The 19096-nt window shown below is 43.6% G+C and overlaps 1 protein-coding gene across 2 annotated transcripts in view; it reads left to right on the top strand.

The window, feature by feature from the left end:
• COL8A1 (collagen type VIII alpha 1 chain) overlaps positions 1–15193 on the top strand; it is an 85843-nt gene extending 70650 nt beyond the window's left edge. For both annotated transcript variants that reach the window (XM_066599169.1, XM_066599170.1), the window contains exons 4-5: positions 6089–6380; positions 8663–15193. In XM_066599169.1, the coding sequence (XP_066455266.1) occupies positions 6092–6380; positions 8663–10575 (2202 nt within the window). In that variant the 5' untranslated portion in view covers positions 6089–6091 and the 3' untranslated portion in view covers positions 10576–15193. The remainder of the gene's footprint in view (positions 1–6088; positions 6381–8662) is intronic.
• The last annotated feature ends 3903 nt before the right edge of the window (positions 15194–19096 follow it).

Here is a 19096-nt window from a genome sequence, read left to right as displayed (position 1 = left end):
ATATACAGTAATGCAGGGCTCTAACTATAATTTCCGGTACAGGCAGCTGCTGGGATTCCACGTCCAGCTTCCTTTTGCCCATATTGTGTGGAAACCAGTTAGCTGCGCACACTTAAAGGGGTTGTCCCACGGCAGCAAGTGGGTCTATACACTTCTGTATGGCCATATTAATGCACTTTGTAATGTACATTGTGCATTAATTATGAGCCATACAGAAGTTATCAAAAGTTTTATACTTACCTGCTCCGTTGCTGGCGTCCTCGTCTCCATGGTGCCGACTAATTTTCGACCTCCGATGGCCAAATTAGCCGCGCTTGCGCAGTCCGGGTCTTCTGCTGTATTCAATGGAGCCGCTCGTGCAGAATGCCGGCTCCGTGTAGCTCCGCCCCGTCACATGCCGATTCCAGCCAATCAGGAGGCTGGAATCGGCAATGGACCGCACAGAAGAGCTGCGGTCCACGGAGGGAGCAGACCCCGGCGGCCATCTTCAGCAGGTGAGTATGAAGACGCCGGACCGCCGGGATTCAGGTAAGCACTCTCCGGTTTGTGTTTTTAACCCCTGCATCGGGGTTGTCTCGCGCCGAACGGGGGGGGGGGGTTAAAAAAAACAAAAAAACGTTTCGGCGCGGGGCAACCCCTTTAACTTACAACAACTGTACAACATACTCAGAATACACAATGTTACCCTCTATTAGATGCCGTACCGCACTAATACAATATTACAACCGTAATAAACATATAACATTACATCATCCTATCCAATAACTATTAAATACCTAAGCAAGGCCTTGCTCTAAAATGGTGCCATTACTCCTACCGTACTGTGATATTAACCCTTTAGGTTAGTCCCAGTAGGACCAAGACCCCCACCTTGGCCATGGATTTTATACATTACAGAAACCGGGGAACTGAGTGCACTCTCAACTGGTGCCAACATCCACTTTGCTAAATATGGGCCTCTCCATAGCGCTTGGTCTCATCATTGGCTTTCCACCGGCTTGGGCTAGCCTTTTAGGACTCTAAGGCAAAGCCGAAGGTCCTGTCAGTCCACAGTAACAAAATCAGAGTGACTAAAGCCATGTGATCTCTATGAAGCTCCTTCTCATTGTTTGAGCAGCAGAGCCACTTATCTTCAGTGGCGGGTTGAGTGTCAATCCTTTCACCCTGTTACATAATAACAGGGACTCCGTTTGAGCTTTCTCTTCTGTGTGTGTCACTGTTTATTATGATCTTCAAAAAGTGGCAACTATGTATAGAAGCTTTAAATTGGTTGTGTCAAGTTATAATGTTATCCCCAATTCACAAGGTAAAGGATAATTTTATGATCGGTGGTGGTCTCACTGCTAAGATTCCCACTGATCCCGAGAACAGTCCCTGAGTGAATGGAGCAGAGGTTGTGGTTGGGGACCAACTGGACTCCTGTTATGTGGATTCGTGGGGGGTCTTTGAGGTTTCCACCCCCCCCCCCCCCCCACCCACACACACACAGGTCACAAAATTATTTCCTATCCTGTATGTAGGGGATAACTTTATAATGTGGCACAACCCATTTAACATATAACATTCTTATAAACCATCACAGAAGTTTATAAATGTATATATGTTGTTACTGCATGAGTAATAGGTGTAAGCATACCTCATTGGTTAGCACTGTTACCTCGGAGCATGAGGATCATGGGTTCTAATCCAACCAAGACCATCTGTATGGGTTTGTATTTTCTTCCCGTGTTCGTGTGGGTTTTCCCTTGGTACTGCAATTTCCAAAATCATATAGTACTGATAGGTTGAGTTGGCTTGATATGAAATTAACCCATGTACAATGTGTTTCAGATAGGAAGTTTAGATTCTGAGCACCATCGGGGACATGGATTGATGTGCCTGATGAGACAAGGGTAAAGCAATATATGTGGATTCAAAAAAATGGTGCAAAAGTAAAGCTGATTACTTAATACCGCGAATCTAGAAAGTCCTCAGACTATTTCACTCTTTACATTTTAATGCTGTGGCCTTGTGCAAATAAAAAAAAAATTCTCCCCAACATTCAGCCCATCATGACAAAGGGAAAATAGAATGTGAGAAATCTTAGTATTTTTTTTTTTCTAAATGAACATTTTGCATTGGCATATTCAAACCCTTTGGTAGGATATTGAAATTTAGCTTTGGGAGCCTCCCATTTCTCTTGATCATCTTTGAGATGTTTCTACACGTTGGTTGGAGTCCATCTCTAGTAAATTTAGTTGATTGGACATGATTTTAAAAGATACACTCGTATATAAGGTATCACAGCTCACAATGCATATCAGAGCCAAAACCAAGCCATTTGGAGGAAAGATCTGCCTGTAGAGCTCAGAGACAGGATTATGTGGAGGCATGGATCTGGAGAAGGCTACGAAAAAATTCTGCTGCATTGGAGATTCCCAAGAGCCCAGCGGCCTCCATAATACTTAAATGGAAGTTTTAAACAATCAGGACACTTTGTAGAGCCGGGCAACCCACCAAACTAAGTAATAGGAGGAAAAAGGACTTGGTAAGAGAGGTGACCAAGAATTCAATGATCACACTGGCAAAGCTCCAAAGATCCTGTGTGCAGAAACTTCCAGAAGGTCAACCATCACTGCAGAACTCCACCAATCTGGGCTTTATGGCAGAGGGGCCAGAAAAAAAGCCTCTCCTCAATAAAAGACACATGAAAGCACCCAACTCTCATACTGTGAGAAGCAAGATTCTCTGATCTGATGAAACCAAGATTGAACTTTTTGCCTTCAATTCTAAGTATTACATCTGGAGGAAACCAGGCGCCGCTCATCACCTGCCCGATACCATCCCTACACTGTTTTTCAGTGTCTGGGCCAGGAAACTGGTCAGGGTTGATGGAAAGCTGAATGGAGCAAAGTACAAAGATATTCTTAATGAAAACCTGATCCAGAGTGTAAGGGACCTCAGACTGAGCAGAAGGGTCACCTTCCAACAAGACAATGACCCTAAGGACACAGCCAAGACAACACGGGGGGGGGGGGGGGGAGGATTAGGGACAACTCCCAAAGTCCTTGAGTGGCCCAGCCAGGGCCTGACTTGAACCAATTGAACATCTCTGGAGAGACCTGAAAATGGCTGTCCACAGACGGCCCCCATCCAACCTGACAGAGCTGGGGAGGACCTGCAGAGAAGAATGGCAGAAAATTCCCAAATCCATGTGGGCAACCTTGTGGCATCATACCAAGAATACTGGAGGCTGTAATCACTACCAAAGGTGCTTCAACTAAGTACTGAGTACAGGGTGTGATTACTTATGTCAAGGCAAAATGGTTGGTTTTCATAAAAAAAACCTCAAAGATCTCTGACATTGGTTTCTCTTTGTCATTATAAATAAAATAAATAAATCTTGTTATTTGCAATGGAAGTTCTGGTAAAAAGAAAGAAAAAGTTATATATCTATGATGACCATTTGATGCCCGCCAGAAAGGTAAAAATATAAGTCACTGTAATTTAAAGGGCCACTCCATTGAAAACATATTTTTCTATGACAACTTATTTCGCAACACTTTTAGGTAATTTATTTTTTACCCCTCACCAAAATCATTTTACCGCCCTTAGAAAGATGGAAGGCTGAGTCAACCTTAAGCCGGTTACTTGAATCACGCAAGGATTGAACCTACAACCTTCAGGTCATGAGTGAGAGCTTGGGACTGCATTTCTGCTGCCTTAACACTCTCCACCACATGAGGTATTGAATGTGGAATGATGGGGAAAAACTTTTTTAAGAACATTTAGGAACGGCAGCCAAGTTCTGTATCCAGTCAGTAATATGAACAGTACTGAAGAACAGGGGGGGGGGGGGGGGGGCAGAAAAGCTACTGACTAGATCATAAAGTAGATCATTAAAGTTCTGTTCATTGTTACTTCCAAAATTCTGTTCCGATGAATTTCAGAACTTCTCTTCATTGGGTCCAGAGCTCCATTTTTTATGCATTGACTGTGAACACACTGGGGCAGATATATACTGTCTAATAATTATTAATTAGAATTAAACAATGCAAACTTAGAAGTCTGAAAATGCACCAATTTATGTTTCATTTTGTTTTATTAACATTTCTCAAATGTTTCACAGACGTTAGGCATTAGCAATAACAATAAAGACCGGTCTCGCAGGACCTTCAATTAACATTGTACAAAAATTAGGCAAATCTTCATATTAACAACAATTATAAGACATAGTTTGACTAGCCAAGAATAACCCCCCTGGGTCGCCTCCCGCAGTCGTCTATTCTTTTTCTGTATAGATGCGAAACTGACTTGAGAGGTAGGGGTGGAGCCCGATATCATGGTAGAGCGCTACAGTTTAAGAGGTAGAAATCCCTTCTGTTGGAAAAGGGAGAAGGAAAGAAAGGGGGGGGGGGGGGGAAGAAAAATCTGAGAAGATTAAAGAACAAGTATGCCAGAAAAGCAAGACACTTCAGCAATGACACGCAAAAACCAAAACACGGAATAAAAGGGGTGGGAGAAGGGGAGGGGGCACCATTCCTGTCGGTCCCTTATTCTGGTGGACCCGTGTTCCCCTCAAAGCTCATGGATAGGTCTATTGAAACAGGCTTGTGAACTCTGCAGAGGACTCAAACACAATCCAGGGTCGCCCAGTTTCTCTATATTTTTCCCTTTGTTTTTCGGGTTCTCGGGAGTGTTCTGCGCATAGCTCCTCCATATGGTTGAGATATGACATTTCTTGTTGCCACTCCTTCATGGAGGGGACTTGTGTGGTTCTCCAATGGCGAGGGATAACGGCTCTGGTTGTTGCAATACAGAAACAGAGCAGATCTCCCTTTTGAGCACCAATTGAGGCAGTTAGAATGGAGAGGAGAGCTATCCGTGGAGTGTTGTTTATGGATTTTCTGCACATCGAGTTATAGGTGGCAAACGCCCTGTCCTAGAAGGGGCGCAATTTATCGCAACCCCACCAGACGTGTATCAGAGTGACTATCAGTCCCACAGCACCAACACATATCCGACACTGAAGGGAGCATCACGTGGAGGCGCGTCGGGTATCTGTACCATCTAGCCAACACCTTGTACCCATTCCCCTGAGCAGCGCATGCCATGGTCAACTTGTGTGTGAAAATAAATGACTTTTGTCAATAAAATGCGCCAGTTTATCACAGTGGCACATGCCAGATGGTAAATCTGGTGCATCTTTTGATAATTCGCCAAACTTTTTATATTAGTTGGTTTAATTTGTGCCAAAATGTCATGGCAAATTCCGGCTCCCTATCCACTAGGGGGAGCTGAGGAGCTTACTGCATACTGTTTTACTATGCAGTATATAGTGTGTATACTTCTAAAGTCTCCCTACCAGACTTTTATTATTTAGCTCAATGGGAGAATCTGCTTATTTTCACCAATTCTCTTGAGTAAAAACATTGTTTGTGCACAAATTTGCACTCACCACATTTTTTTAAGTGGATAGGGCTTAGTGGGAGAGTCTGGCCCCCTGTAACATAGTAACTTAGGATAAAAAGACAACCATCCATCCAGTTCAGCCTATTAACCCCTCAATGTTGATCCAGAGGAAGGCAAAAAAAAAACCAATTAGGTGGAAGCAAATTTTAGGAAAAAAATTCCTTCCCGAAACCAAATCTGGCAATCAGAATAATCTCCGGATCACCAACCTTTCTGTAATCAGTGACTATAAAATGTAATATTGTTGCAATAGCACGTATTTAGGCTACCTCATAGCTGGTGTAGATTTACTTTTCTGATGCATGTACAGGGAAAATGTGCAATAAACGTATTTATGATAAGTGGTTAAAAAGTCTAAAGGTGCCATTGGAGGAGAAGAACCAATACTTTGAATGAAACAATGAAGCAATGCAGTACCCACTGGGTGTGGGGCACCAGTTAGTGCCACACTGAGATTATACAAGTGTTATCTCGTCAAGATCTAGGCAATTAATTTGCTCATTTTGGACCTGTTAAGATGAAAAAAAAAACGATGTTCAAGGGTAGACCCATGCAGTGGGCATTGTAGAAATTACTGAAGTGCCATTGATTCATTTTTCCATGCACCCTGTGATATCTGCTCTCTTCTTCCCTTTAGGTCATGGCTCTTCCACTCAGTCCCATACAACGCCTCTCATTGCTGTCAGTCCTGCTTCTTAGTCTGCTTAGTTACGGTCATGGAGGCGCCTACTATGGAATGAAACCATTGCCTCCTCAGATTCCACAATACCAGCCTATGGGACAGCAAATGCATCATATGGCAATGGGAAAAGATGGCACACCATTGGGGCATATTGGAAAGGAGAAAGCGCACATGCCGCATTATGGGAAGGACATACCACAGATGCCAATGTTCGGTAAAGACATCAAGGGAAGAAAAGATGGAAAAGGTAGATATCCTCACAGTGTGGTGACTGTTTGAAGCTTTTTAGCAGTGTCATACATGCTCATCCAAAGCTTGACCATGCTGATAACATGACCTTTTGTACATAGAATTACTGTATTAATGTGCATATGTTGATACCCTTCCACATTAATACAAGGAGCCATCATGAATGTCTTTAGCTATTCATCGTACTTAAGCTGTTTAGCCCTATAATAAAGGGCTTACCCAGAATTACAAAAACATGGCTGCCTTTTTCCAAAAACAGCACCCCACCAGATTGGAGGAGGTATTGCAGCTTCAGTGTGGCTGAATTGCAATACAAAGTACAAGCCATGGCAGGTGAAGTGCTATTTTCTTGGACTTTCTGTGTAATGCTTGGATGTGATGGGTAATCCCAGCATAGATGAAGATCCTGATCAGGTCAACGCCCCCCATTAATGCAAAATTCCCTAATAATGATAACCAATTCCATTTGCTGCAAAAAAAACATTTTGCTAGACAACTTCCTGATACTTTTTGTGTAGCATTCTGCAACTATATTGCAAAAACAGACTTTTCGAGTTTTATGGTTTTGGTTGTTGACTTATGCTTCTTAATTAGAGATGAGCGAGCGTACTCGCTAAGGCAAATTACTCGAGCAAGTATTGCCATTTTCGAGTACATGCCCGCTCGTGCCAAAAGATTCGGGGGGCGGCGTGGGAGAGGGGGGAGATCTCTCTCTCCCCCCCCCCCCCCCCCAGCTCCCCCATGCTCACTCCCGCAACTCACCGCTCACTCCCGCTGGCCCCTGAATCTTTTGGCACGAGCGGGCATGTAATTTGCCTTAGCGAGTATGCTCGCGCATCTCTATTCTTAATATTAACCCCCAAAAGCCACATTAAAATTAGAAAACCCTCCGGAAATGGCCCTTTTTTTTAATTGTAGATTTTGAATTTATGTCTCATGTGAATATATTGGACGGAGAATTGAACTCACTTTGGTTATCTTGTTCAAACCAAAAATAGAGCCTCAAATTCAGTTAACCCCTTAGTGACATGACAAATTGTAGCCTTAAGAACCAGTAAACAGCTTTTGCCTTTTGTGTTCCAGCAGTCATACATTTATATTTTTTCATCAATGTAGCTGTAAAAGACCTTGTATTTGCAAGATGAGTTCTAGGTTTTATAGGAAACCATTTCAGGTAGATATAATGTATCCAATAGCTTTTATTATTCTCTTGCTGGGGACAATGGAAAAAAAAGCTATTTTACTATTGCTTTTTGGGATTTGTTTTAACGGCATTCATCATGTGGTATAACCATTATAGTAAATTTATCCTATGGGTCATTATGATTACAACAATACCAGATTTATGGAGGTTTGATCACGTTTTCCATCACCAAACGTGTATGAGGGCTTGTTTTAGTGGGAGGACTTGTAGCTTTTATTGATACCTTTTTGAGGTATATATGACTCTTTATTCTTGTTATGAGGAAGCGATAAACAGAAAAATCGATATTTTGCAGGTTTTGTTTTACAGAACTGACTCTGCTGCATAAATAATGGAATATTTTGTAGTAGTGGTTGTTGTTATGGATGTAGCAATACCAATTATGTGTAGTCCTTTCTCTTTTTTATATTTTCAATATTAAAAGCATTCTGTAAGGGGAAATTAGCTTTTTAAAAACATTTTTGTTCTGTAAAAACACTTGGATGCCGCGGTCAGAAAGGACTGCGGCATCTGTGGGGTTAAACAGCATAGAGGAGTGGGTAGATGCACAAGTGCTCCTCTTTTCACTCCTTTTCTGAGAAACAAAATGTGACAATCAGCGAGCAAATATGTTATGTCATTGATAATGCTGGTGATAGAATCTCCTATCACAGTTACTGATCCTGTCACACAGTTATAACAGAGGAGGTCACAGGTCATCCTACTGACTGTATAGTTATGGTCTGTATCTTATTTAGGTGAATACAGAAGGTAATGATAATTAAACCTTCCTATCAGAAGGCAAAAATGGCATAGTCTCAGCTAATGCTGTGCTGATGCATCATGGAATAGATGTGAAAAGGAAAGTAAAAAAATCTCACTCTCAAGATGGTGCCGGATAAGTATCACACAGGAAGTCACTATAATACACAGAGGAGACCTCCAGAGTGTGACAGGCAATCACATGAAGCTGCAGGCATGGAAAAATATGTTTTCAGTGGAGTGGCCTTTAAAACTATAGTGAATTATATTTTTACCTTTCTGGCAGGCATTAAACGGTCATCATAGATCTCTAACTTTTTCTTTCTTTTTACCAGAACTTCCATTACCTGCACGTAGAGGTGAACAAGGCCCACCCGGTGAGCAAGGACCAAGAGGACCACAAGGGCCTCCTGGACCACAAGGGCAAGGAATGCCAGGGCCTAAAGGAAACCCTGGTCCGGCTGGTCCACCAGGATATCCAGGAATTGGCAAGCCAGGAATGCCAGGCATGCCAGGAAAACCAGGAGGTATTGGATTACCCGGCCCAAAAGGAGATCAAGGTTCCAAAGGAGAATGTGGACAAACTGGGCAACCAGGACCCCAGGGGGCACCTGGGCCTTCTGGACTTTCTGGCATTGGAAAACCAGGTGAATCAGGTTTACCAGGACTTCCAGGACATAAAGGTGAACCAGGATTTAAAGGACAACCAGGATATCCTGGTGTTGCAGGTCCAAAAGGAGAAAAGGGAATTGGTCTACCAGGATTACCTGGACTTAAAGGCCCTCCAGGACTACAAGGGCCACCAGGCCCAAATGGCTTGCCTGGTATTGGTAAACCTGGTTTAAATGGCTTCCCAGGACCAAAAGGGCATCCTGGCATACCTGGGTTACAAGGTCAACCAGGACCAGATGGACCTGTTGGATCACCTGGGCTTCCAGGTCCACCAGGAATTCCAGGTGTGGGAAAACCCGGCCAAGGTGGTCTTCCTGGTGAAATTGGATTACCTGGTGGCAAAGGTGATCAAGGACTTCCTGGTTTACCTGGAGCTCCAGGCCTTCCAGGAATAGGTAAACCAGGTTTTTCTGGACTTAAAGGTGACCGTGGTTACAGTGGTCCACCAGGCCCCACTGGACCAAAAGGTGAGAAAGGCCATGTAGGTGAACCAGGTATTGGAGGCCAACCAGGTGAGCCAGGTCCAGCAGGTTTGCCAGGACCTATGGGACCTCCAGGTGTTGGTGGATTTCCAGGGCCCAAAGGAGATCGTGGTATTGGAGGTCCTGAGGGACCAACAGGACCAAAAGGTGAGCCAGGAAATCAAGGCATTCCAGGCAAACAAGGATTTCCAGGTGAAGTGGGGCCTCAGGGACTAAGAGGCTTGCCAGGACCACTTGGTCCTAAAGGAGAAGGTGGACACAAAGGTTTAACTGGACCACCTGGTGCACCTGGATTGCCTGGATATAAAGGAGAAGGTGGGATTCCTGGTGATCAAGGTTTGCAAGGACCTCCTGGAATACCTGGTCTTGCAGGACCAAGTGGTCCTATTGGTCCTCCTGGACTTCCAGGGCCAAAGGGGGATCAAGGGTTACCAGGAGCACCTGGTCTACCTGGTATTGGAAAAGCTGGTTTACCAGGACCACAAGGTCCATTAGGGCCACCTGGAGCAATAGGACCCCCTGGACAACGTGGCATACCTGGTCCTCCTGGTCCACCAGGTGTACCTGGACTTCCAGCAGAAATCCCACCTACACCACCAGGAATGGGACAGTATTTACCAAATGTAGGACCTGCAATTGATGGAGTAAAAACCCCACATGGTTACAAAGGAAAGAAAGGAGGCACCGTTCCAGTTTATGAGATGCCAGCCTTTACAGCTGAACTAACCACCGCCTTTCCACCGGTAGGAGAACCCGTAAAGTTTGAACGATTACTATATAATGGCAGACAAGGCTACAACCCGCTCACGGGCATATTTACTTGCGAAATTCCTGGAATCTATTACTTTTCCTACCATGTCCATTGTAAAGGTGCAAATATATGGGTGGCATTGTATAAGAATACCGAACCATTGATGTACACGTATGATGAGTATAAAAAGGGCTACCTGGACCAAGCTTCGGGTAGTGCAGTGGTCCCACTGATGCAAGGAGACAGAGTATATATTCAGATGCCATCAGATCAAGCGTCTGGACTCTACGCTGGACAGTACGTCCACTCGTCATTCTCTGGATATTTATTGTATCCAATGTGAACGAAAAATTAGTAGAAACTGTTAAATTAAATTTGCTTTTACTTTTTTTTATATCGGTAATAACTGCCTTAAAAACACAGCTACCAGCGGCAAAATACTGCTAAACGGTATGTTTCTGGCCTGAAGGCATCAACTAATGTTGACCGGTTGGACCATCCTTCACCACAGCTAAATCTTCTCTTGTACTATGCACATTATATACAGAGTGAAGACTTTATGTACATTGAATTAAGGTCTGGTGCTACCCTCTATGGATATAGTGTCCTGGCACATATTGCACATACAGATCCAAATCCTAACTCTTGACAACTACATTATTAGTGGAAATTAATATATTGTATTGCATAGTTTACAGGAAAATTACTAAAAAGACAAAAAATAAACTAAAAAAAAAAAAAGAAGGTCCAAATATACGAGCTCTATATTCATTCAAATGTCAAGTCCATATCTGACCACCCTGGTTAACATGTTTCAGTATGAGGATTCAAATATTCTTTTTCCATAAACAGCGCCACTATCTTCCATTGGTCATTTCTGGTATTGCGGCTCATCATTCAAGTCTATATGGCTGAGCTGCTATACTACACATAACTTGCGGACAAGAGTGGCGCCGTTCAGGAAAGAAAAACAACCCATCCGCTTTCTATAAATGCTTTTTATTTTCCTTCTATCCGGATATACACGTAGATAATTGGAAAAGTGAAGGTTACGGAAGGCAAGTAATCTATGACTTCTTCAGCCTTTAGTTAGAATGTATCTGGCAAATGAGATGCCGATTTACTTGGCGCTGCGGATGCACGGCGCCAGTATATACATTTCCCTGTATTTCCTGATGGCAATGTGGCTTGCATAGTCTTTTGCCCATCGAAGTACAAAATCAATTTAAAGACACGAATATACTGACTATACTAAGACACAAAATAGAATCTGTCCGTCTTTAGTCAGGTCTAACCCTACTATCCAAGCTTGCCTTAAAGCGACCCCCCCAATCATGGACAAACAAATATGGCTGCACCGCTTCTGACTACCTGATGTACAGGCCTGGCCCTAGTGTTCCCTGTGCGAATTACTGCAGAGATTTAGGTAGAGTTTGCCCTTTGGTTTGCTTCTCCACAATTGTTTTGCCTAACTACTTAATACATTAATTAGTATTGCAATCACTGTGATCATGTGGTTACACAACCATACTCTCCCTTTGATACTACGCGAGCAAGCTTGACGTGCCGATCCTAACAAAAGCCCCCAAGGCGGTGTGACCTTAGGTGTAATGACATGAACTATTAAATTATTGTGTTCGCTATATCACACAATGAACACAATTAAAAAAATAAGTGGGGGTCCCAATGGGGAGAGCCCCACCAATCCAACTTTTATCACCTGTGCTATGGATAGCTGATAAGTCAGTTTTGGCACAACCCCTTCAGGACCAGAGATTTTTCACTTCATTTTCGTTTTTTCAGCTCCACCTTTCAAGAGCCATAACTTTTTTATTTTACTACTGATGTAGTCATTCGAGGACTTGCTTCTTGCGGGACAACTTGCATTTTAAATGGTACCCTTTAATGTACTGAACAACTTTTAACATTTTTTTAATTGGGAAGAAATGAAAAAAACTGCAATTGCGTCATTTTTGAGGGGACTCTAGTTTTTACAGTGTCCATGGTGCAGTAAACATAAACATTATGCATGAACTTTGTTCTGTGGGTCATTCCAATTAAGGGATGCCAACTCTATATATAGGTTTTCTAATGTTTTTTTTTTTTTATTAAAAAGTAACTTTTAAAAAAAAAAAAATTGCTTTCCGTCACCACATTCTTAGACCTGTAACTTTTACATTTTTTCGGCGATGGGGCTGTGTGGGGGTTTGGTTTTGTTGGGTGACCTGTAGTATTTATTAGTATCATTTTGGGATACATACTTCTTTTTGATCACTTTTTATTCAAATTTTTGGGAAACCAAGATAATTAAAAAACGGCAACTCTAGCATTTTATGCTTTTATTTTATGTCCTTCACCATGTGGGATAAATCTTGTGATATTTTAATACTTCACATGAGCCAATCAGAGCGGCGTGTAAGGTCTTAGACTACGGATACACTACCAATACACAGTATTCATCAGGTAGTCAAAGCAGTGGAGCAGCCAGCCGTGTTTGTCCAGGAGCAGAGGGTCTCTTTGAATGGACTTTGAAGTTTATTTCCGCACAGGATGCATGGTACGGATGTGCCGATTCAGTATTAGTTTTACTTTTGGATTTATCTAAATATGATTTTTTTTTTACCCATGTGATGTCCACCCTCTCAATGTATCTGCAACTTTGCAACTACGTAGTTCACAGGCAAACGTATTTTGTTTTGTGTTTATAGCTCCAATGAAGACCTATGCACATCCCTGGTAGCAGACTACAGACAAACCCCATGCAGTCTAACCCTGCAGTCACTGCCTCTACCTTCTTGCCCATCTACTCAAAAAAGATAAGAGAGTACAACTGCAGGGTCAGAGTATACTGAAATACATAGGTATACACACCATCCTACCAAAATGAATTGGGCACCTGAGCAAGAATGAATAGTAGTATTTATTTCCATGTTAATACTTAGTTGGGCTCCTTTGGCGCTAATGGCATCGTATCATCTCCACGGTATATGTTCTACTAACGTCTGATACACTTCAGCTAGTCTTTCCCTCCAGTCATCCGGCAACCATTTGGCAAATTCACTCAAAGAAAACGGACACTGTTCATATTTTCTGACCCAACGTTCCAGATCATCCCAAAGATGTTCAGTAGGTTCACGTCGGGACTCTGTGCAGCCGGTCCAATCATGGAACTTCTATATCCTTAAAATAGCATTGGATTTGTGCTGAGGCACATTGTCTTGTTGTAAGTATGGCCGACCATTTCCAGAGTATTACCACATTGTCGGCAGCAGATTATTGTCTAGAATGTCAGGGTTCACCTCCGTGTTCATGGTTCTTGTCACTACAACCATCGGATGGAGACCATGCCACGTAACACATCCCCGACCATAACAAAACCTCCGCCGTACTTAACTGTTGGCACAACACATTCAGGCAGAAGACGTTCCCCAGGATCCTCCACACCCAGGAACATCCATCGAATGTGAAGATGGAGTAGTGGGACTCATCACTCCATAGAACGTTCTTTCAATACACAACTGTCCAATGACGATACTCCACGTGCCAATGTAGATAGACCAATGCATCTCCTCGGAGACAAGTTGGAAGGGTCAGTAGAGCTAGGTACCATCCATCAAGGTTCACCTTCACATGGTAGATGCTCTAAGAACCTTGCATTCATATATAGATAGTATAAACCATTTTGCCTTTTCTGCAGACATTGTGTCCGAGTGCTGAAGCACGAGTTAGTTACCGTATCTTGTTGCAGCCATGACTCATGTGCACCGTCACACCTAATTTACTTCTTGGACTTGTAGACTTTAGTTTTTTCTTACTAGACCGTATGCCATGGAGAGTTTTTGATATCACTAAGGCCGAAAGAACCCCACTAAGTATTAACATATGGAAATAAATACTACTTCTGATTCTTGCTCAGGTGTCCAAGTACTTTTGGAAGGATAGTGTATTGGAGGCTGTATACATAAAACGACGGCTATTTTTACTAAAATACATTTGAAAAGGGTTTCACTTTTTTTTGCTTCAAATACATTGGAGCAAAGCAAAATAATTGGCGAGAAAGATGGACATACCCTTTAAGCAAGCCAATTGTGTGGCATGTCCAGTTAGAAGTAATGTGCACTGCCCTGGTCTTTATATGCTACTTTGTATGTACGGTATACACGGCAGATCTAGTTACCAAAATCTATCTGAGATTTCGATACTTGCCATAGAAACGCTGCTCCAGTAGCAAACGATCACTAACCTGAAGTAGACGATGAGCATCCTACGAGTCGTTATACTATAGCACTCATCATCATACGCAATAGCCATACAGAACAGACAGTATCTTTGTGTACACATGGTCTTACTATATCATTATATCCATAGCTTACATGAACGCTTCTAATATTTGGGCAAAACGTAAAAAAAAAAAAAAAAAAATGCAAAACAAACTTTTCGATGCAAACTTTCTACTGTACCTTAATAGTTACGAACGTCAACAGATTTCCAAGTATTGATTTCTTCCTAGTTTTACAAGGGATAGAATAGCTTCATGTTACACCCGCACCCCGCTGGTTACTACTATACTATATCTACTGTATATCTATGCGATTGCAAAAGTAAATTATTTTTGTTTAAAAAAAAAACTTCAAAAAATTGCGATATTTCACAAACGCATCTCAGATGTCTTGAATTGGTGCACGGCGTGAAAACAACATACTGTATGTTCACATGGTGCTAAACACAGAGAAGTCAATTCTGCTTAATTTAATGTAAAAAAAGCGCAAAAAAAACTGAAGAAAATGTGTCTTGAAATGATTTGTCCCTGGAATAATCTGAGAAGCGACGTGCATGTGGGGACCGCGGTTCTTAAAATCTGGAGCTGGCGCACAAATAAGATGCTGATTGGAATGTGAAACTGAAAAAATCTTTAAAGATGCTATAAAATGTTGTTGAACAATAAAGTTCTTTTCCCAAAACTTGCGTTACTGCGGCTTTATTTCTAATGACTTGTCTATTAAGGAGAGATGATTAATTAGACAGATGGATCCGTTCATTGCTCTGCTGCGCAGTCCCTTCGTCTCTGTCCTCCCAGATGGTCTCTTCTCCCTGGAACCCTGCATTCACCCAGTCTGTATTGCAGCAGCAACTCGAACAGCCCCTCACACATCCAGGGGCTTGGGCTCTCCTCTGCCCTCTCACATCCATGGGCTTGGGCTCTCCTCTTCCCTCTCACATCCATGGGCTTGGGCTCTCCTCTTCCCTCTCACATCCATGGGCTTGGGCTCTCCTCTTCCCTCTCACATCCATGGGCTTGGGCTCTCCTCTTCCCTCTCACATCCATGGGCTTGGGCTCTCCTCTTCCCTACCCCCCCCCCCCCCCCCCCAACTCCAGGGAGCATGCTTATTTCTGTTGGAAGCGGCCATCTTGGTGCTCCCACTGTAAAGCCCAGTACACCCTTTAGGGGAGCTCCATATCGATAGACTGAGCAATATGAGATTAGAATAGTCATAGCAGAGGACTTATGGGCCGTGACTGCTAAAAGGGTTCAACAACACCGCTTCTGAAGTCTCACCTTTTGTGTTCTGACATCACCAATCACGTGCCGGCAAGGAGTCCGAAAAGTGGTGGTAGCAGTGGTGATGCCAGTAAGCATGACACATGATCCCCGTTGGCCAGTGAATATTTTTAGAGGTCATACAGCACACCATTGCTGTTGTGATGTTAACATAGAGCATAGGAGCAGGAGGAAGAGCAGGACGTTTAAGCTTCCCCAGCTCGGTGACAGCAGGTTGAGGGTGGGAAGTGTCTAGAAAAAAGCATGAAGATATCTGGCTGGGCGGACCATGTCAATAGCAGCTTTACCCCCTCCCGCCACCCATTGCTGGGATCCCATATATTAAGACTCCCTTTTTTTTCCCTCTCCACAACAGAAACCCGATGAACCATTTGGGAATGTTCACACGGCGCATTTGACGGGAAAGAAAAAGTCTGTGTCGAAATCCGGCTAAATAAGCCACACGAACCACGCAGGTGTTTTAGGCCTGTTTGTTTTTTTCATTTGACCATTGATTATTATGACAAAAACTAATGTGTGAAATGAAAAGAGAAGGGGCATGGCCTCCCCCCCCCCCCCCCCCCACCCCCTACACACGACACATTTTAAATTTGCGTTGTGAAAAAAACAAAGACAAAGACTCAGGTTCCTATCACAAATCAGTTGTAAGCGTATTCTGGCGCAGATTACGCACCAAGACACGTTGTGTGAACATACCCTTATACAGTCTGTGTATGTCATATGACGGAAATGTCCCCAGTTTGCATTCTGTTTTTCAGTTCCTATCAAGGAAGGGGAAAAGGGAATGCTCCATGCAGATGCGAACAGAGACCAAGCAACTGCTGCGGCAGGAGCCTCCCCCCTTTTCTGCAGTGGGAAAAAAAAAAAGTTAATTGCAGACAAGCACCGCCCCTCAGCTGTTCCCAAGTTAATAAGGGGCAGAAAAAATTAACCCCTGCATGGAACGTCTGAAAAATCTACGTTGTGCCAGGATGTAAAAAATTTTCTAAACCTTTAAAAGGCACATTCCAACGTAGTGGAATTGGTGCGGATTTGTATGGATCCACAGCAGACTTCACCTCTTGAAAGAGAAATCTGCTGTGAATCCGCCTTAAAAACCGCAGTACAAAATACATGTGAATATATATATACACACACACACATTATTCAGGATGCCAGATTGATGTCTACTTCACCCATTAAAGCCTACGGCTCTGTTTTGATGTTGTTTTTGGCATTTGAGCCACAACCCCCGACACAGAAACCCATTGCATGGAATCCATTTACATTGTACAACAGTCGGCCCAAGTGCCATCCCAGCAAGTGTAAGACCACAAAAAAAGTAAAGGAGCTTACTAACCTGACTGACAAATGGGAGGAGTATCTTACAGTCTGCTGCACAAATGTAGTCCAAGTGCAACAACTGAATTTTCTCACATTTTAATTGACAGCAAGTGTAATGCCTAAGGGCTCCTGTCCACTGCGTTCCCTGCGGGGAACACAGTAAAAGGTCTCCATAGCGTTGCTATGAAAAGCGCAGCCCCCCTGTCGACAAGCGGAGAAACATAGCAATTCTCCGCTCGCGTGCCGGCAATTTGCAGCATGCTGTGAATTGCCGCGTTTCTCCGCGGACAGCCTGTCAGATAGGCTGACCGTGGAGATCCGTCTGCAGGCTCCTGCTGCCAGGCGGCGGCTCCCACGGCAAAGATCTGCCGTGGGATTTCCCAACGCCCGTGGACAGGCAGCCTAAATGCTAGAAGAACATAAAACCCAAAATGCACAAAAAATAAAATACCCCGGTGCTTCCTCCGTTAATCTCCTCTTCTCCTTTGATCCAATTTTGTTTCAGATTACAATTAAAACTGAGAAATACACCTTGTAGTAAAACAATCCGGCCCCTAGAAGTTGTTGTTGTTTTGCTACAAAACTCGGCATGCGGTTCCATCTCAGACAGATATGCAAATGATCAGAGTTGTGGTGATTAGATGAGGGGTCTTGTCACCTGAGGCCCTATAAGTGGTTTCCCCCATGGCCTATAAAAGGCTCTCGGAGGCTCCTTGTGTGTAGTGACCTCTTATTCCGCTTGTGTAGCTTGTTGGCCACTAGACGCCTCTACGACGCAGAAGAGGTTTCACCTGTTACCAGAATGTAACGTGAATGATGAAATTGGACGCTACGGAGTGGAACTGGGTTGTCTTCAGCGTCTAATCCAGGTTTAGTTTGGGCGCCAACGGCCGAATTTGTGTCTGGAGACCATGGGTGTGAGCGCCTCAATCCTGCCTATGCTGTGGAGCAGCACAATGCCCCCTGCTGGTATGATGGTCTGGGGGGGGGGGCCGTTGGATACAACAGTCGGTCACCCCTAGTAGTGGTATAAGGGGTGACCAATATATATCCTCCTTCCTGTCTGGCCACAACTGGCTTCAGCAGGAGCCTCCCCCCCCCCCATGCAGTAAAACCGCTAAGGCCAAAGCACCAGCCAGTCCCCAGATTGTGGAGCAGGAGAACAATCCATGTTCTCTGCAGGTTTCTGCAAGACTCCTTTAGGAACAAGATCATCTTCGGTTTACACTTCTCTTTCACTTCTACATTTAGTGTTCCATTACATGGGATGGAATCGGCTTGTGTAACACATGCCGATTGACAAGGCATGCCAATCAGCACTTGTTGACCGTCATTACCACACGGCAAATGATCGGCTTTATGGGGACGACTGGTTAATAGGATCATCCATCCCCACATAGCGGTCACTGGTGGGAGGTCCACCTAGTGGTTCACACAGGGAGATATGCAGCCGACCAGCAAAAGCGGTTGTGCTCGTAGAAACAAGCAATGAACCAGTTTGATTGTGTGTTGGCTGGTCTTCTGCATATCTACATTGGCCGATTAATCAGGGAAATAAACCAACGGGTCAGCGTCTGTTCCCGATACTCCACCTATGTAAATACGCCTTTAGGCCAGTTTCATGTGGCTGAACTACAACCAGATACCTGCTTTTATATTAGGGCCACAACACTAAAACCCCTCACCTTTACTGAACTGTATTCCAATCAATACTGGGTATTAAAGCGATCCAAGTACGGTTCAGTGTAACGGGTGGGTGTTTGGGGGGGGGGGGGGGGGGTCTTGTGTCTTAGGGTCATAAATACTAAAACAATTGCTGGAACTTTTCACTGATTGGACAGATATTTCTTGCCTGTAGACATGGTACAGATAATGTGACATGCAGCAGACGAGACAAACAAATAAGCAAGTCCACCCATGAATAAAAGCTGCATGCATGGTCCTCGCACGCCAAGGCTATGACGTGATCGCATACAGAGT

Source organism: Eleutherodactylus coqui, chromosome 4, assembly GCF_035609145.1.
Source record: "Eleutherodactylus coqui strain aEleCoq1 chromosome 4, aEleCoq1.hap1, whole genome shotgun sequence".
NCBI classification, from domain to species: Eukaryota; Metazoa; Chordata; class Amphibia; order Anura; family Eleutherodactylidae; genus Eleutherodactylus; species Eleutherodactylus coqui.
This window is presented reverse-complemented; position numbering and strand designations above follow the sequence as displayed.